Genomic DNA, 23615 nt, shown 5'->3' with positions numbered 1-23615 from the left:
TGTATGTGCAATTCATATGCAAAATATGTCCCTTAAGGAATACTGTGAAAGGCTCTTGAATTGCTGTGCATGGAAGAAGATGATTATCTGAGACCTTCTATCCTACTTCTGAGAAGCACTCCAATAATCATCTAGGATAATCATCTAGGAAAAGCAAGTCTGTAGAAGTGGGCATTTAACAGCATCTTTTGAGAAACAAGCATTATTAAGATTTCTGAAAAATCTGGAAAATTATGTGTATTTTCATAAAGTCAACTTGTAAGATTTGCCTTCCCTTTTCTTTTCCCTCCCACGTGTAAGAAACGCTCCAGAGCATGGTATTTCCAGCTGATCAACATCTCACATTATATATAACATTCAAATGCTATTCTAATTTCTGCCAATTTTAAACCTATCCACACATGGACAAAGCTTCATATAGCCATTATCTAGAACAAGAAGGCAATCAGGAGTAGTCAGCATGGATTTAAGACAGGGAAATTGTCCTTCACCAGCCATTAGGATAAGATGACTGGCTTGGTGGATGAAGGGAAAGCAATGGATGTTGTTTCAATTTTACCAAGGCTTCTGACACCGTCTCCCATAACATCTTCATACACAAGCCGATAAAGTATGGCTTAGATAAATAGACAGTGAGGTAGACTGAAAACTAGCTGAGCTGCCGGCCTTCAAAGATTGTAAGCAGCAGCATGAAGTCCAGTGGGAGGCCAGTCACTAGTGGTGTCCTCAGGAATCAATACTGGCACCAATACTGATTAATATCTTCATTAATGACTTGGATAGTGTGACCAAGCGTGCCCTCAGCGTGTTTGCAGACAATACAAAATTGAGGAGGAATGGTTGATCCACCAGGTAGGTGGTTGTGCTGCCATTCAGAGGGACCTCGGCAGACTGGAGAAATGGGCTGATGGCAGTCTCATGAAGTTCAGGAAAGGGAAATGCAAAGTCCTGCACCTGGGGACAGATAACCCCAGGAAGCAGCCCAGGCTGTGGGCTGACTGGATGGAAAGGAGCTTGGCAGAGAAGGACCTGGGTTTCCTGGTGGACAAGTTGCCCATGAGACAGCAATGCATACCGATGGCAAAGGCAACCAATGGGATCCTGGGCTGCATGAGGCAGAGCTTGCGAGCAGGTTGAGGGAGGTGATCCTTTGCCTCTACTCAGCACTGGTGAGGTCACCCCAGGTGTGCTGTGTCCCCTTCCGGGCTCCCCAGTACAAGAGAGAGAGCGACATAGTGGAGTGAGGCCAGCGAAGGGCTGCAAAGATGACTAAGGGACTGGGAGCATCTGTCCTAGGAGGAGAGGCTGAGGGAGCAGGGACTGTTCAGACCACGGAAGAGGAGGCTCAGAGGGGGTTTCATCAATGTGTACAAATTTCTGATGGGAGGGTGTAAAGAAGAAGGAGCCAGGCTCTTCTCAGTGGTGTTCAGTGACAGGACAAGAGGCAATAGGCACAAATTGAAATTCTATCTGAACTCAACAAAATAATTCTTTATTGTGAGAGAGTTTGAACGGTGGAAAATGTTTTCCAGAATGGTTATGGAGTCTCCACCTGTGGAGATACTGAAAACTTGACCCGATGTAGTCCTGGGCAGCCTGCTGTAGCTGACCCTGATGATCTCCAGAGGTCTCTCTTCCTACCTCAGCTATTCTGGGATTCTGTAATTTTTTACTTTAGCTTTCAAAGTATTTACTTGTATTAAGATACACAGATGAAATCTTGTTTGCTTATGATAGAAAACTTTTTTGCAAGTACTAAATAACTATGTAGAGTGAAAAGGTAGTGATTCAGCAGATAATATCACTCAAAAATTGCCAAATCAACAGTGACTAGCCAATCAAAATCAGTGAGCTGAGCTTCCATCAGTGACCTCACTTTCTGATTATGGGTTCACTGTTTTATACTGTTATTCCCACAAGGTTGTTTTTTTGGAGATAAAGCTTTCAGGACTCTAAAAGATTCTTTGTTGTCAGCAAGAAGGCATTTCTGCTTTAGTGAGATCTGGAAGTGTATTGATAGCATTTGTCTTTGAATTTCATAGGAAATAATCACCCAGTCAAACACTTGACAATTTCTACTTTACTCTTGGGAAAATCATGGCATCCACATCAAATAAAGGAATGTGAAAGTGTTATTTTCCACCTACCTTCTTTTGCCATTTTTAAAGCTTTTATTAGCGTTTTGATGGCCTGTTGGTGTTCTTTATTTTCTAGCATTTTGTCTGCTAGTAATGTATAAATTCTCCAGAGATGCTCACACGCCAGTGAATTGTAAGTATGGCCTGTCTCATCCTTCCATGTCGAACCCTCCGTTAGCTGATAAAATGCTTCATAATGCTCAGCAGCTTTCATGATATGACCTGAAAAATGTAATTCATAATTACAATCAGTGTAATCCACAAAATTTTAAACAGTTATTAGTCTATAACAATTTTCTCATTAGAAAGTAAGTTGCAGCCAATCATTTCACAGATTTTTCAAGAATCTTCAATATAACTTACAGATCACTGGAAAATACTGCCAAATCTCACAGTTACCAGTAATGCTGTAATTTAAACTTATCACAATTTAAATTAGCTTTCCTTTGTAGATTCACGATGTTGGGGGGGTGTGATCCCAAGGATGCAAAGTCAGAATTTTCTAGAAAATACATCTATTATAGATTCATGAATATAGCATTTGTGGATCTCATATTTCAAAATCACATTATGCATAGATAATCACAATTCAAACTGTTCCTCAAGTTTCCTTTTCCATAATGAAAAGCTGTGCTGAAAGATCTGAAATGTGGAGAATAGAGGTATTAAAACTGTGTGAAAAAAAATCTTTATTCAAATAAATTAATTGATGAAAAAAGAATTATTATGCAAAGTAATTTATTCAACACTTTTTACTAGGCCAACTCTGGTGAGTTTATGTAGTAAATTTACTGGAAGAGCATTAACCACTAACAGTTTAATTATTGAGCCTGAAGTAATACACTTTAAGGTCTTCAAATGTAAGTTACTCAAACACCTTTAAGGCAAAGGAAAGTTCGAAGTTCAATTCATTTTAACATGCAAGTAGTTCCTCCCTCCCCTCTACCTTCAACTAGATTTATCTCCATGTATACATGCAATCTAGGAGATTTCCACACTTTCTGGACAACGGAAATTCAAAGCCCCTTGAAAGAACAGAAAAGCTTTTCCTTATACATAATGGGTACAGAAAAACGGCTGGGAAGCAGATAAGATGAGACCATTTACATACCAAAAAAAAAAAAAAAAAAAGCATTCTGGTCACAGTACCTTGTTTTACAAAGAATGTTCTATAGCAGGGAGAACTGTGAATGTGACCCTTCCTTCGTAAGTTTGTGTGTGTGATGGAGGAATCTTGTCCCATAGATCATAAATATACCAATTGCTATTTCTATTAAAAGCTGATACAAACCATAAACTAAGTTTGTTTAGGTGTGTTTGCAGTTTACACCTCTTCTGAAACATGATTTTTAAGGAACGATTACTGTTTTGCAGACCATTTTTACACTGCCGTTTTTGCATTCAAATTACAAAAAGAATGAGGAAGGAGAAAAGTTGTTTCCCAATGTAGGAAAGGAAGGGAGAGAAGCTTGGAGAAGGACCTTCTTTAAGCATTCCGAGAGAAAACGAGGCTAGTTGCCCAGGCCTCCAGCCAACCTAGAGACAGCAGAACAGCTATGACAGTTTCCTCTTATTAACTTAATTTAGATTTGCCTTTTGCATATGTTACCCTTTTATTACCATGCTTTCCACTTTGCAATATAAAACATAACACTTATCTTTATTAGAATTAAATTTATTTTCATATTAAGCTTCTCCAATGATTAAAGTGAGTTCAACTAAAATTGACAAGCACAAGAAACTTCTCTTTCAAAGAAGCAACTAATTAAATGAGTTTCACAGGCAAATCATTTTAAGGCTCTACAACCTATGATTCATGTAAGAGTCCCAGAGGACACAACAGAAAGTGCTGAAGACTGAAGTGCCAGGTGACAGGGGAGACAGCAAGCTTTATTCACTTGCACTCTAGCTAGGGACAGTTATCGGACAGATGGCGCAAAACGTTGGAAAAAATCTTATTGCCAGAGTAGCTATCAGATCCTGTAAACAGACAGGAAAAGATCTATATGTTCTTTCAAAAATATCACATACTTGACATCAGACTGAACAAACAGAAATGCAAAGTGAAATTATCATGACCAGTACAAGCTGTTTAAGGATTCACTGACAGTAACAGGAAAGAGAGATATAGGCCTGCTAAACCCAGATGAAAACTAGTCCATTCTAAAGCGGCTTCCAATCTGAATTTGGGTTTCTGCCTATCCAGTCCAGCTAACTTCTTAGGGCAAGTCCAACTCAGAAGTCAACAGAATTCCAGTTATCCAAGTTGCTGAATGCAGATATAAGATATTACTTGAAGAACTGGTGTTGGCTTTGTGACAAATGATGGAAAGTTGAGTTGAAATTTAATGTTAATACCTAGATCTAGCGTTTTATCCACTCGGATACTCACACATACAGACTCCTCCTTGGAATTCTCCCCAAAGTTTATTAATCAACTGATTGTCCTTTTGAAAGGATATTGCCATACATTTAAGAGATCTAGTTTCACTACATGTGCAATGGGTTCTTTAGAATAATAGAGTTTGATTCATGTGTAATTCAAAAACTTCTAGTAAGAATGGGAAGCAGCAAACAAATGAATGGTATCACCTGGATACGTAATTTGAAGCTGAACACAGTCTCCGAGTTTCTCCTAAGACTCTGTAACATAATCTCTTAACGGGACACATCATTTAGGTAAATAATACGTGCAACCTTCAGAACTATTGTTTAGATTGTTAGAACTATCAGGTATGGTAATTCTTACCCATGCTTCCTCACTTGCGGTATCCCCTTGAGAAAGTTTCTGTCAGACTAGAAATTGAACTCATATATTCCATGTACCCTGTAGTTCTTAAGAGTTGACCTAACCATAAGAGCTGTGACCTGACATCCTTTTTGCCAGATCTCAGTGAAATCTCTTTAGAAACAATCCATCTAAATCAAGCTTCAAGATACAAAAGCAATATAATATTTTTGGTAGTATTCAAATGGAACTAAATTACATTTGGCTTCACTGAACTACCAAGAAATATTATGAAGTAAGAAGTAATACAATCTGCTCACAGAAATACCAAAAAGAAGAGTTAAAAAAAAAACCCCTGCTAGTTTCCTAAACGAGGGAGAGATGGAATTCCTGACCTGAAAGCCCTTACATGGCTGGGAATTTGCTTTTTGAAGACTCTTTCAAGTAATACTAGCTATTTGGAGACCTCTCAAATTCATGGAAGGTAAATATTTCAGACTTTGGAATTCACTCCTCCATCAAAATAATCTGAAATCCTTTGTTCTCATCGGCAAATGACATATCAGCCTATTTCTTTAATCCATATTGTTTATGTGAACCTCAAATGTTGTGGAAAAATAATGTTTTCAGAGGGGTGGCAAGTTTATTCACTGTCATGAGTCAGTTCAGTTGGAATTGATCTGGCCAGTGCATTCCAATTTTTAAACACTGAACTACTGCAACTGTTAGGTGCAGACATAGGTAGCTGCTGTCTGAAAATCTTGAAAAACATTAAAAGAAAGTAATAAGCCAATTACAGAACATTTCGGAGAGTATTTTTATCTCACCTGAGCAGTAACAAGGCAGAGTTTTAAATGACTTATTATCAACAGAAAGAAAAGCAGCAAAAAAAAAAGAAAGCAAAATAAGAGGAAAAACAATGAGTAAGAAAATCACTTGGAATAGTTTGTAGACATGTATCTTTTATACCTCTAGGAATCCAAACAGAAAATCCAGAAGGTGTTTCTAGGAAATCTATATTTGAAAAATCTATTTGCACAGTGTTACACAAAGCAGTATAGCTATTTTCAGTTGGCAACATTATCAGGAATTGCACATTTCTTTTCCCACTGCTATGCAGAAATTAGCTCAGCGTATACTAAATGGAGTTTGAGAATCTCTGATATCTCTTCCCTGTTTATAAAAGGTATCAAAAACTAAAAATGTAACTCTTACAACATATATACTACCACTACTAAAATGGTATAGTTTAATGTAGCTCGGGGCATAACAAAAGAAACCCTATCAGCAATAGTTTAATCTTAAATATGGGAGGTAAACATTGTCACAATATAATTTTGGGAGTAAAGAATCAGTTTTAAACAATTATAAAAGACATTACTCTGTCACTAACAGTATCAAATTTTAGAAATTACTCTTATTTTCATAGCAACTACATATGTGTGTACAAAGATTTGTGCTACAGTTTTCACTGAGTTGCCTAGAAGTCAAAAAAATAAATCTACTCATTCAAGCAAAAGAACTCAATGTAATTTTGTAAATACTGAAGGGAAACGTTTTTACATTATCTAAAACTTCCTTTATAATTCCCCTTCTTAAAACCCACTCCAAAAGTATATATTTGTTATATCAAAATAGATATCAAACCAAAAGGGGTATATACGGAGACTACTATTTTGCCTTTTTTTTTTTTTTTAAGTAGAAAGATTGACTAGATATTAACACAAATGGGTTTAAATGTGAAGCTGCCATAAAAGCAGGCACATAAATGTAATTCTCCCAGCCGCTATTTTGATGCACATTTTTGATTCCATGAATATTTTATGAAATGGCCCAAACTAAAGCCATATAACATTCCTGCATTACTGATGCTTGCGCCCGTAAGCTACAAACATTAGAGGCATGATTGAGTGCATTAAAATGAACTCATTCAGCAGTGCATTGATTACTTGAAGGAGGAAAAAAAAAAAAAGAAGTTACTCCCACTTAAGAAAACAGCACACAAATCTGAAGTTTTCAATACTGAAATTAAAGATAGCAAATTTGAATAATGTGGTATTTAATAAATAAAGGCAGTGCAAAACTATTTAGAATTCTCTATATACAGTCCTGACACTAATTAGGTGAGATGTTAATTAGGTCCACAGATTGCTTCCAGTAGTGTACAGGTAATTTAAAATGTCACAATCTGCAAAATGCAGTGACTGACCTGTTCTAGCTCCATGCCTCAGCAATACTGAGAGCAGCTAATGATTTCCTTTTCTATCAGCTCGTACATTTACCAATGAAAATAATGTCACAGAAATAATTGCACAAAAAAGTGACAGGTTTGTTAGGTACATTTCTTCAGCAGCACTAGTATAAGCAGAAAGCACATTTAATTCTAAATTGTAAACAATTGTTGAAGACTTTAGAAAATATTCCACTTTAGCTTAAAACAACAACCTAAACGAACAATAAAGCTATATGTATGTTATAGTATATTTTGATCTAGAACAAGGACATCTTTTGTAATCAGTTATTTCCCTGTACAATGTGGACATAAAATCTGCTTGAAGCAACAGTTAATGGTAGCAAAAAAAGAAAAATGTTATTACTATTTTAAAGATATAGGCTTACTTTTCAGTTTAACTGCTTGAACTACTTGTATTATTTTTAGTTTCCTATGTTCAATTATGATAATTATGGTAGCACTATTCACGCTGAAATAGTTAAGAATCTGTCACAGTTTCCAATGTGAGCCACTATCTACAGAGGTTGTTATAAGTCTTTAACAGACATGTGTTGAGAAGTGGAACAAAAAGCTCAAAAGAATCATAAAACCAGGCTCTCATTCAGTAAATAGTTGAACCACCCTGGACTCCTGAGGCAAAATGAATTGTACAGAAGTCACTGTGGCTGATCCCAGACGCAAGAACCTGAGTTTATGTGCCATCTGCAAAAGCAAGACAAAAATTGTGGAAGAGATTTAAGATAAAATTTTGCGGTTCCATAACTCTACAAGGTTCCTTTAAAACACAACCAATCATCAGACAACAATCAAGGTGAGTGCTTTTAAGATAAAGGATAAAAAGTTATTTTCATTTACTATACATGAGCTGATAATATTTTTCTGAAAGATTTCACAGGGAGTTTTAGCAAAATGACAGAGAGAGTTCATAAGAATATTGTAATGAACATGCTGGCTCAACATGGGGTATTCTGACAATTTCCCCAATTTGACAATACACCAGTAGATCTCTCCCTAGAGCCTAAGCTGCTCAAGATCAACTGAAAGCGTGCCTGAGAAGTACAAGGCTTGAGGACATAAAGGAGAAGGAAAGAGACAAAAGGAAAGTTGAGCATCACACAACCTGAGATATGGCATTGGTGGACTGAGACTGCAGTGCAAAAAGATAGTATTTTATGTCCCCTTGTCTGGGTCAAGAACTGCTAGGCTAATCCTTGGTATTGCAGTTTAGATATATTATTTCTGCTGACATAAGTTAAGCAAGTATCTGTTGTCCGAAAAGAAAAACATAACTATAGGAATCCAGTGAGTATTAGATCATATATAGTCTTGTCCTCTGAGGACCTAAATTATTTGCCTTAAAGTTCAAATACTCAAAATACACGTATACAAAACTAGAGGGCAGTGCATATTGTAGCGCCCACAGTAGGACTGTTCACAGTATGTTATATCACATCATCACCACATTATGATATTAGAAATCCTCTAAAAAGGTGTTGCTTAAAGGGTTCTTTAAGAGACACCTCACAAGCTAGGGATAATACTAGTTTCTCTGGTTGCTTGCCTGTCTGCTCTCTAATCCCTTCCCTTGCTGCTGCCAACACTACTGAACTGCAAAGAAGGAAGGGTTTCCCACAGGCAGCTGAAATGAGAGCTGCTTTGGGGATAGTTTACTGTGGACCAGCAAGAGAAAAAAACCCTGTAGTTAACTGAAGAGCACATTACCAGAAGAGGAACTGGTGTGAAAAATCTTGTTTTTACAAGAAAGCACGAAGAGTAAGTACAAGAGGAACAGGCACTGTTGTAGGGGAGATTGGAACAAATATCCTCCTCTTCCAGTTACCGCACCAGCCATTGTACCCTCAAAATTCTGGGTTAGCTCCAGGCCTCCTTAAGTTGCTTCTGGCTCTCCATAAAATCTCCCAGATTTTCTCTGAGAGACATACAGCTATGCTCTAGACCGACTGCAACTACTCAGAGTAACTCTACAAAGAAAATCTGGTGTCAATTACGTGATTTCCCTCACACACACCTCACAAAATATAACATATAGACATACCTGAAAGACAATAATAAATCAAAGAGTGATTTCATACTAAGTGTAACCCTTAACTCTGAAAGGTAAAAACACACCTGTAATTACTGTCTTGCTAGCTGTACTACATTATATCACCAATTTTTCCCTTTGCTTTAGGTTTAACTGTGGAAAAAACATTCATATTTCAAGCATTTTCACAGAAGTTTAGGTCTGAGGTGGAATCTACAATCTCTGAAGACTTTGCAACATTGTAATTGCACAAACTGGTTTAGCAGCATTTTGCCCACATGCAAACTTGAATAAAAAAGGTACTCTTCCAAGTTCAGTGTCCAACTTCAGCAAAAAGATCTGACAACTGAACAGGTCCCATATGAAAATTCCACTAACTTGTCTGTCCTACATTCATATTCGAATGAACAGAAAATTTTGGTTTACAATTAAAATTCCTTTATCTTTTCAGGTTAACATGTTTTATGAAGCAACATTTGTCAGATGCCGCCTTCTGATTTGTTTGATTGTATATAAACAAACGCTTTTTGATATATGTCAATTTTAATCTAGAGGAGAACATTGCAAACAATGTTGAACATTAAAATGGGTATGTTGTCATTCAGCTGAAGAGAATGGAATTCTTGCTTAATGGTAACATTCAAACCACCTTCTTTCATGTTTGTAAAGCATCAAAGTGCTTTCTACACACAAAGGCTACCCAAGACGCAAAATGCGTCCAGGAGGGTCACAATGTAAGGCTCCAGCTCTGAATAAGAGCAGGCCCACAGTCAGTGGGATGCTCATGCTTCAGGTTTCACAAATATTTCAGTGTTTTTCGGCAGATATCCAAATGCGGAGAGGAGAGGGAGGTAAAAATGCATTGATGAATAGTGAAGAATGGCACATGCTTTGCAGGTCTGTTTTTCAGGGCTTGAGGGGTTTTTTAGCTCAATAGAACCAAATGAAAACAAGTTATATTACAATTTAATCTCAAAAAGTAATATGATCATTATCTTTTATATTCAGAAAGCGACACTGAAGCAGACTAGTTTCACTAAATTACTTTTTTTGCTAACTCATGTCAAATGCTTGCCTCAGTTTAAGTAATTTTTTGTAGTGATTACATGTTATCCAGATTCTACCCCACTCCCCTTACTTTTCACAGCTTCCAATAATAAATTTAGTATCAGATGCAACACTCCAGCACTGGAGCTGTTCTGTTGTGCAGATAACCTTCTTCAGAAGGATGCTCTGAGTAGCAGGCTGGACTAATGACCTGATGAGGTCCCTTCCAACTTGAATTATCCTATGATCCTCTGAAGAGTAAGATATATTTTTATTAACAGCTTCATAATTTTTGTTTTACCTATGACTTCTACAGATTATTGATAACGGCTGAGGACATGCAACCCCATCAGCTCTCAGTCCCACTGAGAAGGCATGTCTGGACACAGTACCTCCTTTATCAATTACTAAAAGGAAACACTGCCTCCAGGAAAGTTTATGATGACAACTGCCGGTTCAGCTGCAGTACTCCAAGACCTTGCAAAGCTTTGAAGCAAAAAAATCTGTTAGTGAGCGGGCAGCTTTGAATGAAGCTTCATCTCAGTACTACTCATTAAGCAGTAAATAATTAAAATACTCTGGAAAAGACAGGTAAAATACAAGCAGCAATGTCAGTAATAGACATGAAAGAGAAGAGAGGGAAAAAGAATTTAAAAAACCAAAGAAATAATTCATTTGAAGTTTTAATAAAGTTTCATTTGGAGTCTTGTTTAAAGATATATCAGACTTTAGGGATGTAACCTAATTACATTTTTATTCTAAGTTCTATTCAAAGAACTTGGACTTTGAATCTTTAACACAGATCAAACATAGTGTAATTTACTCATGGCTATCAATACTTTAAAAAGATCTCTTCATTAAATGTCATAGTCTCATGAACATGCACATAAAGCAAACAGAGAAACACTTGATAGCAAAAACATTAAGAAAGAATATGATTCTTACAGAAGTGTATAAACAATTCACTTGAGTGCTACACATCATGTTCAAGTATACATAAAATGTTTTTTCTAAAATATTTCTGATATGATATCTTTCATAATTCAATGTAAACAACAGCAATACTTTTTCAGTAATTTTATGACGTATTTGGAGATGAACTTTACAGTCAACAAATACCTAAGATCAGAAACTAATTTAAGTTCTCTTTTTTTTTTCCACATGTCAAAACTTTTAAGGAAAACACAAATTACAGAGTTTAGAATTAGCACTATTGCACTGCAGTGAATATTTTGAAGAGCTTCTCATTACAAAGTAAGAATACAGACCTGTCCCCAGGTGTTATATCAGAACTGAAAGATTCTCCATTTGAAGAATTAGGCTAGGAAAGTGGCAGTGACGGTGAAAGGATTAAGCAGGCTTTTGGCAAACCTTCTTACTTTTTCCTAGTGTAAAGAATATTATTAATTCCCTGTGCTTAATATTAAACCTTGATTTAAATCAACTGAAGGAAAAGAATGAAGAAAGTTTTTCATTTTCACAGTATTTATCTTCAGAAGTGAAAATAAGAACCCTACAGAATTTTCCCTGAGTTCTCTTATTCAAAATATCTTCATTGCCTACCAACACCTTTTAAAAAATAAGAATAAAAAATAATTATATGAAGAATATTTTTAATGAACTCAACAGGTCCTTTTTGCTTTCATGTTGCGTGATCAGAAAATTCTTTCAGACTTTCTTAAGAATACACTAATTTGAACTGAAAACATACCTAATTTCTATAACATCAATTCAATACGGTACCTGCTAATTCAATACCAGTAACAACCCTGTAATAAGATGATGTCATTTATCAGGTAACTATATTCTGCACTTGCATTAGGATGAGCTCAATTATTTAATAAACCTTTTAAATCTGTACTCTCCAAGAATCTATCTGGATTTATGGCTGCTTCTGTCTGCCACTGACTGACAGAGAAAAGCATCGTATCTGAAGACTTTATCTTCTAGCAATTTGCTGCTTAAACTTTTAAAATTATGCTCTACAATCAAGTTTCTCCTAGCTAACTTATGTATTCAATTCTTAAGCAACCAGAAAAAAACAATATAACTGGTTTGTGAAATAGTGTAAGTGCAGAATAACAAAGAAGAATTAGCTTCAATAGATATGATGAAAAATTCAATGACTGGAAGTGTTTTAAATGGTCAAACTGGATACGCAGAATTCCATGTCCCATTAAAGAAAGGCTTCTTTTTGTCTCTGAAGTTCTCTGATGTGGAGACTCTTTTTAAGTATATGTCTCTACATGAATTTAGAGACAAAATTTAGCAACAGGTATATGTAGCCAAAGATACAGGATTTGGAAACACATGAGTAAGCTTTCAGGTCTGAACTATTCCTACACTCCTTTTTCGGAAAAAGTTGTTTGGAATAAATAATCACAACTAGGAATAAACCTTAAAAGTTGGCAATCTGGGATATGCAACCTGGGGTGAGGAGGGGATATCATGATAAATCAGTGATATTTGGTTACTACTGGATATGGTCTGTTACATAAAGAAAAATTAAAAGAATCAAATGAAACATGCTACATGTTCTCTCCAAACAATGAACAGTACAACAAGACAATTTTTAGGTTAGTCTCCAAAGGAAACAAGCCTACGTGATCATCCCGTCCTCCAACTAGATTTGGAGTGAACTTCAACCAAATTTGGTAAGAAGCGTTAAGAAGTCTGTAGGACAATAAGTTCCCACCATTTTTTAGAAAATTAGTAGCTTGAGGATAGACATTGATCCGAATTCCAAACAGATAGAAAGACAGACAGAATGCTGTACATATTCTAGAGGGCAGCACGCTGCTTGGTGAGCCAGCAACTAAGCACTGGCCAGTCAGCAACATGTTCACCTGTAGCTTTCAGTTTATCACAGCACACGCTGAACCTTACTATTTACAAGTGTTATAGAAGCATACAGAAAATGGTATTATATAAAGACAGAACAAAATGGTGGTTCCTGCCTCAAAGGATATATAGACTCTAAATCCCTAGAACTGTGACTCTCCTGTAGACGACTGCCATGTTTTGACTAGCCCTCAGGCTTCCTATGAAAAAAATTACATAGGCATCTGTATCTTTAAATCTCTTTTCTCTTTTTGGTCCACACTATGAAAAATCCCATTATAAAAATAAAGAGAAAGGAAACTATGAGGCTAATCTTTTATCAAAAATCACAAACTTATCTGGGTATCATTTTAAACCAAAAGAAGTTGCTGACAAGAAGGAATCTCTAACACAGACACAGGGATAGATGAAACCAGAAAGGTCTTGGGTAATTAGCTGGTAATTTGAGTTGCTTTTGTTCCTGAAGAGAGAAATGGGATCCATTTTAGGTTGCTTTCTTCCAGTGTCAGATCTGCGCTTGTGAATACAACAATATGGAGACCTCTAGATACTGGCTATACACCTTATGGTGGTGTCCTGTTTCTGCTGGGATAGAGTTAATTTTCTTCCTAGTGCTGTGTTTTGGATTTAGTATGAGAAGAATGTTGATAACACACTGATGTTTTAGTTGTGGCTAAGTAGAGTTCACACTAGTTAAGGACTTTTCAGCTTCCCATGCTCTGCCAGGTGCACAAGAAGCTGGGAGCGAGCATAGCCAGGTCAATACCCAATTGACCAATGGGGTATTCCATACCATATGATGTCATGCTCAGTATTTAAATAGGAGGCGTGGTCCAGGAAGTAGCAATCGCTCCTTGGTTATTGGTCAGTGGTGGTGAGCAATTGCATTGTGCATCACTTATTTTTTATATTCTACCATTATTATTATTATTTTCCCTTCCTTTTCAGTTCTATTAAACTGTCTTTATCTCAATCCATGAATTTTACTTTTTTTTCCCCCCCGATTCTCTCCCCCATCCCGCTGAGGTGGGGGGAGTGAGTGAGCAGCCATGTGGTGTTTGGCTGCCTGCCGGGTTAAACCACAACAGGTGGAAACATAACAACATTAAACAGGCAGGTTGGATAGTTCAAATGCAGCAATACTGTTATCAGTAACAGTTCTGCACTACAGAGGTAGTAAGGAAGAAATTTATCACTTTTCACAAATGTTGTCCCACTGGTTTATTTACCAGCTGTTTCTAATTTTGCAATCAGATTGTAAAGCAGCACTTTTCATTTCTACATTATACAGCAGAATGAGGATTTGCTATTTAAGTGGGCTTGGCAGACTTGCAACACAAATAACAATATAAAACTCTACTAATGTAGAAGGTGCGTGTGGGCAATCCATCCCACAGGTGAATTTTATTCTGGATATACTTAGGAATCTCCTAGCAAAAGACACTACATGTTTATGTAATTAAAGTCGCAAAATGCGCACACACAAAAGCGTAAGAAATTTCATAAGCAATTTTAACTTTTGTCTTTTTAAATCTTTTTAGTACTTCATTTTGCGATATTAACATTCTCTCTTTTTTTTTTTTTTTAATCTGAATATAAATTATTTCTGCCTGAAGGAAAACCAATTGGGGAAATTCTGCTTAAACGTGCATATTTCCTCTGCATAGATACTCATGAATGTATGCTGAGTTTCTTTCAATTATTTATACATAATAGTTTTTAATTGAAAAACACTTGCCATAAACAACTCAAAATACAAAGTCAACAATTTCTTAGCAACGGATTAAATAGGACCTGCTAAGAACAAGAAAATAATCAGTTTAGACTTTTTATGTTCCAAAACAAAAAAATAATGTTATGAACTGTCTTTAAGTTGTTGTTTACCAAATATATATATAGTAATTAATACTTAAACTTCAGAAACTTGAATCAAATGCCCATTAAACTCAATAGGAATCTTTTCACCCACTTCTATAATGCCTTGATTAAAAACTTTAATTTCAACAGTATAGTAAAACGATAGGTATAATCCTACTTCTCGGTCTTAACCCAGACTGTCAAAGTCTGTAAGAACCCTGGGGTTTTTTTTTCCACAACAAATTAATTAAAATTATTTACAAGTCGCTTGTGTTCAGTAGGCCTTTCAACCAGAAAACTCTATCAAATTTTAACATATGAAATAGTCTGTATTTTATCCATGATTACAGATAGAACAATTATAACTTTCTCATAAATTAGGTCCAATTTATTAATATTTTTGGGGTGGGTGAGGAGTAAACTCTCTTATCCTTCAAAACAGTGTGGCTGCTTGCAAACTGCCTGTTAGGAAAAGTCCCTGCAACGCTCCTAATTACCAAACTGTGCCCATGAATAATTGCAGGGCAAGAAAGTCCAAGTTAGCACAAGCTAAAAGCATGTGCAGGACTATTAACACCAGCCTGTGCTCCAATGCTCATAGATACCCCAATGCACTGCTTAATTTACTCATGCAGGAAAGCAACCATGGCCTGTGAATGTCTACCTTTGCTGCTAACGTCTGAAAGGTAAGCGTTGAGATCCTTGCATCATTCTAGGGTGGGAGGATAGATATTTATAAGAAGATTGTAGTGGTGATGTTTTTGTTGCTTCCTCCAGAGTTCTCGATGTCACTCTTCCTGCTCCACTGTCCCACACACAACGTACCACTAACCTATCTTTTTGTAAGGGTGTGCCTTAAGGAAAGAACAGTCATGCATCTGTATTACGAAACCACCATCAGCTATCTTAATTAGTCATCTTTAAGCTTCTCTCACAAATGCAGAATTGCTTGACTTTAAGATTGAAATGTTGGTATCTGAAGTACTGGCTTTAAAGCATTGGCTATATTTGAATGTGTGTGTACATGCATATGCATATATATGTCTGTATATAGATGAGTACATATATATACATGTACGTACACATACATCTATATGCACACATATTTATACAAACACCTGTATTACTTCCAATGGCCTTGATGGTTGCTTTTCGCACAAGTACACTTTCAGATATCTGTTTTTATTACGCTTTTGAATAATATATCTAATTTTGTTATAACATATTTGAGGCAAATAGCTCCTACACATACAAATTCCTTGTTTCCCCTGGACTGCTTTTGTTACTGATATAAGTTATGTGAAACTTTGGGATACATATATTTAAGGTCTACATCATTTCATGTATGATAGATGTTAACCATTTAATACAAAACAGAAAGCACTCAAATATTGTAATGATGAGCACTAGCAGTGTAAACTAGCACTAGCCATTATGTTTATCGGTACACTCAGACTGTGTTTCTTCTGCAAGATACAATAGTGTAAACCTACAGTTCACAATTAGCAGAATTTACACTAAATAACAGAACTATCACAGACTATGATAATCTTCTTATTGTCTGATATGCAGAAAAATGCACACATTTATAATTCCTGTGCTTTGAATGTGTTTTAGAAGTAAAATTAATTTTTCTTAACTGAGATTCTGTCACAAAGCCTGTGCTTACTTGGATGACAAGTAATGCTGGATTTAATGTGAGAAAAAAAAAATTAAAATATGACATAGCTTTTTCAATGTGTATAAAGTGACATCGGCATGTTTAATAGCTATATGAGAAAATGACTAGTAACCAAACTAATAAAACAATTTCTTGTCAGCTCCCTGAAGAAAGAGAAACTATGGAGAGAGTACAGCTAATTGAACAGGATCATAACCTGAACACTCCTACAATAATCAACGAGTAGCATCTCATTTTGGTAACTTGTAAACAGAGACCTTATTTTACAAACAGGGTTTTTTACAGAAGAGGTTAAAATCTCATTCTGCAAAGAACTGCGACTAAAATCATGTTTGCTCCAAGCAGAATGTTCCATTTATGTCTGCAGCAGGCTACTCAATTATTATTGTTTTCTTTGCCTTATGGACTGACAGCCACTATGTACTGACAGCCACTGCTGTGGCTGCATCCAAATATCATGACTGAAGTCTACGCTGCCGACACCTCAAATATTTAGCTTTGGAGATTAATGAACATCAGATTATATCCAGCCTTTAGGACAGGGACCAGGCTGAAAGTCAAAGAACTTTAAATTTGATTACACAAAAATTACCCAGGAAATGTATTGATTTGCTTCCAAGGCAAACAACAATCTTTACAAGTACATGTTTAACTTTATACTCCCAAGCAATCAGTCCTAAGCATATATAGACAGCTTCAGTGGACAAGTAATAAAAAATACACCATTGGGTAAGAGAACTGAAAAGAACTGGTACAAGACATTTATATCTAAAAGGATGCACACATGAATGTCTGTAAGACTAACTTCTCATTCTTGTAAATTCTCCTATCTTCCTGGCTGCACTATTAATCAATGCAGTTAATATACATATGATGATTTAAATCAGGTGGAAGTATCATGGCATCATTCACATACCTACATCCCTGTATTTATATAGGTACACATACATATTCCTATATGTATATATTAATGCACACATACATGTCTATACATGTGTATCTATGCCTGTATATATGTATATATCCCCATAGGAAGTGGGCATCTGACTCATTCAGTTCACAAACAAATTAGATTACAGCATTATAAATAACTGAACAAAAAAAAGACCATTTAAGTTACAAGCTGTATTTATCTGTCTAATATCAAAAATAGTATGTTTAGAATTTTACTTATAACACCATTAATACTCATGCAATTTTATGAGATGCCAACTCAACATCTGGTCTTGCATTTTTTCTACAATCAGAACTTGTGATTTAATTTTTCACCTGCTGAAAATAAAAAGTGCAGGGAATACATCTGCTGTCTTTTTCTCAGTGGTCCGTCAAAGCAAAGCCTACGCTTACTCTCTCAGCTTCTTCATTTTTTCACCTCTCTGTGGAAATAAAATATTTGCAAAAGACAGATCCTACAGATTCAGTCGAGCTTTACCCTGGGCAGTGAAAATACACCTTGCTTTATCTCTCCTCACCAGTGTTAATAAGACGACTCTCTTCCGGAAGTTTCTAATATTTTACAGCAGGAAAATGAAATTTCCCCTCCTCTGAGCATCTCAAAGTGCATTTCATAACTTTACTTATGTGCTTTTGTCATGGGCTTAAAGATATTTAAGAATTCAACAAATTTTGCTTAACACATCATAAAAGTAGGAAATGTTAAATTTTTTTTAGGCAGTGGCTTGATAACAGTAGAGAGTCACACTCAGTATGAGCCTTTGAAGCTACAAATAGATAGGGATGTTTGCTTTTATGCACTTTCTTGAATATGAGTATGCAATTTATGCAGAAACAAAGAATGTAGATGTCATACCTGAAAACACAAATTAAAAATACAACTTGTAAGAAAAGTAATCCTTCCATTTTATTGATCATTTGTATGAACTCAAATTTTAAAACTGAATCCTACTCTGGGTGTTGCAGGCAAGAAAAATATGGCAACAGTTCAGAGGAAAACAGTGTGAATGATCAGCAGTCTAGAAAATATGAGGAAATATTGAAAAAGGTGCGATGTTTCAGCTTTAAGAGAACGTAGGGAAAAAACATGACATAACTTTTCAATTTAAAAAAGAAATTAAAAAAAAAAAAAAAAAAAGGCTGCAGATTTTGTGTTTTATGTCCAGGTTTAGGCCATCTTTCAAAACACACCCATTCTGTCAGACATTTACTGGAATTATACTATTTCCACAAAATACTTCAATTTCCATGAATCTTCTTTTTTCTGAGAAAAGCCATTCTATTTGAGAAATCAGCGACAAGTTGAGCTCAAAGTTGGAATGGTTTCAACCCACAAAGTCAAACTTAAAAACAAAAATGTAATGACTATACAAATCACATGTGTTTGAAGCAATGATTAGGCATCCAGTACACTTAGGAATTAGAACTGGAAGGTAGGTTTTATTCAGTTACTTGAGGCTCACTCATTGCTTGTCTTCCCACAACATGAAAGGATTTTATACAAACATAGGAAAACACCTTTTTTATACCCAGACTGCTATACACACATAAACCTCTCTGCCATAAAAGGTAATGTATGTTTTTAAATATAGAAACAAGGTTCACCTTGATATAAGAAAGTAATATTTTTTACAGTGAGAATGATCATTCACTGGAACAGTCTCCCCAGGGATGTGATGGAGTCCCCATCACTGGAGGTTTTCAAGATGGGATTGGACGGGGTGCTAAAATAATCTCATCTAGGCTCCCTTTCCCATGAAAGGTTGGACCAGATGATCTTTCGAGGTCCCTTCCAGCCTGGGCTGTTATACGATTCTAGTTACTTCTGTTAATATCTTTCTAATTTCAGAGACTCCCAGTTTGAGGTTACAGATACATGAATGGAGAAATGGAGCTTGTGATAAGGTATAAATCTGAAGCAAACACCAATGTGGCAGTCACGTACACAGAAACAGGGTGTCGTTTTCAGTCAAGAGAACCAGAAGGTAGTTTTTAAAAAGAACAGAAAAATATAGGCTGTTTTATCCAAGTGTAAATTGGAAGCAGGATTAAACTGAGTTATGTGTTCATACCTCTTTTAAATCAACCCAGTTTGTGTAACTACAGATACCATCCTACTCAAACCTGTGGCTTGAGGCAGCATTACCAAAAACAAGCAAAAGGAAATAAGGTCAAACCCAAAGAATCTTTGCACTAAACAAATGCTTCCTTTAAACTTGTGTTTTGTTTTTCACTTGTGAAAACTGAGTACTTTCACCTGTAGATGGAATGTCAACAGAGGAAACAAGTCTGTGAATAATTATAGACTTCTTTGTCTTCCTATTCGCTGGTCCAAAAATTAAAATTGCAACAGTTTTAAAACTTCTTTTAAATTGTGATTGCAAATCAATTTTACATTGAAATACTGTGACCTGTGATGAAAGACAAATTGCCAAATATGACTGTCTCAATGCTGATATAATATAGCTTTATGATGTCAGTGACTTACCTTGTTCCTCATTGATGAGGCCCATATTTGCATGTGCTTGTGCCTCTCTTTTCCCACCATCAATTTTTATTAGTTGAGCCGTGTTAAAGCATTGCTCATAAAAGTAATTACTTAACCATTTGTCCTCAGGGTCATTGAAACAGTAGGCCAAATTAAGCTGGTTATCATACACCTTCTCATAGTGCCCTTTAAAAACAAAAATTACAATCAAAATGTTAGATTATCATCAGCTTTCAGAACTCTTACCTATTACAGCAATAACCATATAATGAAAATGAAGAGCTATTTATATTTCCACCACTCAAATACCACCAAGTTCTCCTACATGCCCACTCAAAGAAATATGATAAGGGGAAAATGATAACCTTACAAGTTAGGCAGAATTGAAAACTTATTTTAGTAAAACCACAATAAATTGCTCTCATTTCTGTATGCAAAACCAAAATTCAGTTCAATAAGACATGCAAAATCTGGATAAGACATTCGCTAGTCAAAAGAGAGAAGCTAGAGTGAGCAAAAAAAGCACACAGTCACTGCTGGAGAAGCATTTGTCTGAGCCACTGAGACCTGAAAAGGCAGCAAGAGCTTTCAAAACAGGTCTAAGGTACCAATTGCGGTGATGGAGATAAAGAACCACATAAAACACTCTGCAAACGCAATCCATTAATTCATACCATTTTAAATGTTCAAAGTAAGACTAACAAGAAAGGCTTTGAGTTTTCACGTATATTCCCATTTTCGGTACCTTATCACTCTTAGAAATTAAGGACAAATTGAAATTTTACAGCTTGCCCTGAAAAAGACAGTTCACCAAGATATTGCTCTCAGAACAAATGTGGAAAGCAGGGGAGACTCAAAGTCACAGATCTCCTTTATGATCTGAAGAAAAAAAAAAACCCCACATTTAGTTCCCACTCTTTGTCATCTCAGACAGCTAAATGAACACACACTACCCCTAAAATTTATAAAAAGACTGCAAGTCCCAAATCTAAGTAGCATTACAAAATTATCAACAAATACATTATTCACAATTTAAAATTACAGAATGAGAGCTTCTACAGAATTAGAGTTATTTCTCTTAGAAAAGCACCTTTAAAAAAAAAAATCCACAAAAAATCCTCTTTGGATTATTCCAAAACTATATTAATTTGGAGTAGAGATGTAAAACTTACCTGACAACTCTTATCATACAGCTTCTCCCTAAGGGGGATTTGAAATATATATTCCCTACATGATGTTGAAGAATCTATGAGATAATAAAGTGCAGCATGAACCTGTATGTTTCACAGCTAAATTTATCGCTGGCTAAACTAAATGAATTTTCTTTCCAAAATCTGCTCATGTCAGATGTGAATGGGAATAATTAGCTAAAATTCCATTGCAGTTTTGGTTGGCTACCTACTGTGTTTGCGGCTGCTAAATTAATGTAAGCCAAACAGCTAGTTCTTAAAAGAATTTTCATGTAGCTGGGTAAAGAAGGAGTTAAGAATCACAAGTCCTGCAGCAGGTAAGAGACTGTTTGGTTAAGCTAGATGTGTGAACAGAACTGCTTTGTTTTCCGGAGTTCTGCAATTTGTAAGCTGTGCTCAACGAAGAGAGAAAAGGGGGAAAAGAAAGAAAAAACCCCTCTTACACCTGGGTATGGAGCACCACACAGAAATCAACCAGGGAAAAAAACTGATTTCAACACAGGCAAGATCTCACTCAAGATCCAAATCTTTTTTTAAGTGTTTTAAAACTATGATATCATATCAAAACATTCTGATCAAAAGATGAAGTTAAATTCTCTTCTTTTGTTATCTGCAGGAAGAATTGGGGAAAATCCAACTTTCAAAAAGGACTAATTTCTCAACTGTAAATTCAATCATCTATGTGAGTCACTTGCATTGTTTGGAACAAACGGCAGCAATGCATCACTAAACCACTCAAGAGAGTATTTCCTCAGCTTCATCTCTAGTATGTTCTGTCTCAAAATTAAAAATGACAAATTACGTATGGCCCAATAGGAAGTAATCTAAATCTCTCATTCTGTCTGTTGTCATGACTAAGTTCTTCGACTTCAGAACATCTTAATAAAGCTCTTCAGTGTGTTGCACAACACAGAAAAAACTTTATTCTGTCTTCTGAAAGAATCCTATTACCACCTAATCATGTCTGCAGTCTTCAGGAGGTTTATCTAGTATTTGTTTCTCCTCCATTTTTATCTATCTTGGCCATTTTGAAGAACATTGCCTGAATTTTCCCTGCTTGAAGTTTTCTGAAATCAAGCTGAAATGTCTTTTCCCCATTCTTGAACACTCTCTGGTTTTGTCATTTGATTTATAAATTCATTCCTCTTCTTTGATGGTAAACAATACTTTTTTGTTGCTTTTGCTTTTTTTATTTATTATTTTGCTTTCCTGTTTATTTTCTCAGATTTTTTCCTGCATGAAGTGGTACCTCATATTTCTACCTTTTTAATAATTCCCATTAAAATATATAAAATTATGATTTTTGAACCAGTTTGTGTTACATACATTTCCATTTCTAGGATTTTAAATAAGATAACACCCCTTCCAAGAAATTAGAATGTTTCACAATCTCTTTAGAATCACCATAATGGAAATACCCCAGAAATTGTATCTAGATTATCATCTCATCATTTGTATCTAAGGTTTGATACCAAAACATGCCAAAACATCGGCTTAAGTTTAGAAATTTGGCTTTGAGAGGAATAATTATCAATATATAGACTTCATGTATATTTCTAAACAGAACATTCTTCATGGCTGTGAGTTTTCACACCTTTTGTTCCCCCTCAAGGCTGAAAAAGTACCTCTTAGATAGCTCTTCCTCAGAATATCCAGGAGTGTACATCATATAAAACTTATTCATACATTAGAAATTAAGACTATTTTGGTACAATAGCCTCATAAAAATCTCTGCAAATGATACTGGAATGGAAGTAACAGAACTGGTTTGGGCTTAATAAAGATATACCTATCTATTTGTGTGTGTGCACACATGTATGCATATATATACATATATATATATATTTAAGCACATTTATACATATGTATAGATAAAAAAGTCAAGACATAGTTGGGATTCATCCAAACTAACCAATTTAGATATAGATATGGGTTATCTAAGATCCCTTTACTTTCAATGAAGAAAAGCAGATACTTCTTGGCTGTGATTTATCTCATCCCAACTTAAACATCTATTGCAGCACAAGGGAACACTTCTAAAGATTATCTCAAAAGTAAAAGGCAGAGGTTCCCATGACAATTACAAGTACATAAACAAATAACCACATGAACAGAGAAATACAAAACCTAATTATAACCACTAATGTAAAGATAACAATGCACATCATATATAGATTACAGCTAAGTGAAAATGAACTTAGAAGATACCAGAGGATACATACAAATGGTTACAATAACACAGTAAGGGGAAAGATAATTGGATTGAGGTAGAACACTAGATACAGATTTGTTGCCTTTGAAATCTTTGCTACAAAGTATCAAGGAACTAATTCTACATAAAATTACGCAAATAACTTCAGGTAGTGCCCTCCAAATCTCAAGAGATGGAACTGACCTGAGGCAGACTATTGCTA

At 35.6% G+C, this 23615-nt stretch overlaps 1 protein-coding gene across 1 annotated transcript in view; it reads right to left on the bottom strand.

The window, feature by feature from the left end:
- Nucleotides 1-23615, bottom strand: part of TTC29 (tetratricopeptide repeat domain 29) — a 78039-nt gene that overhangs the window by 27634 nt on the left and 26790 nt on the right. The window contains exons 4-5 of the mRNA XM_075150481.1: nucleotides 20012-20197; nucleotides 2148-2360 (exon numbers count right to left, since the gene is read on the bottom strand). Coding sequence (XP_075006582.1) covers nucleotides 2148-2360; nucleotides 20012-20197 — 399 coding nt within the window. The remainder of the gene's footprint in view (nucleotides 1-2147; nucleotides 2361-20011; nucleotides 20198-23615) is intronic.

Source organism: Calonectris borealis, chromosome 4 (assembly GCF_964195595.1).
Source record: "Calonectris borealis chromosome 4, bCalBor7.hap1.2, whole genome shotgun sequence".
Taxonomy (NCBI): domain Eukaryota; kingdom Metazoa; phylum Chordata; class Aves; order Procellariiformes; family Procellariidae; genus Calonectris; species Calonectris borealis.
This window is presented reverse-complemented; position numbering and strand designations above follow the sequence as displayed.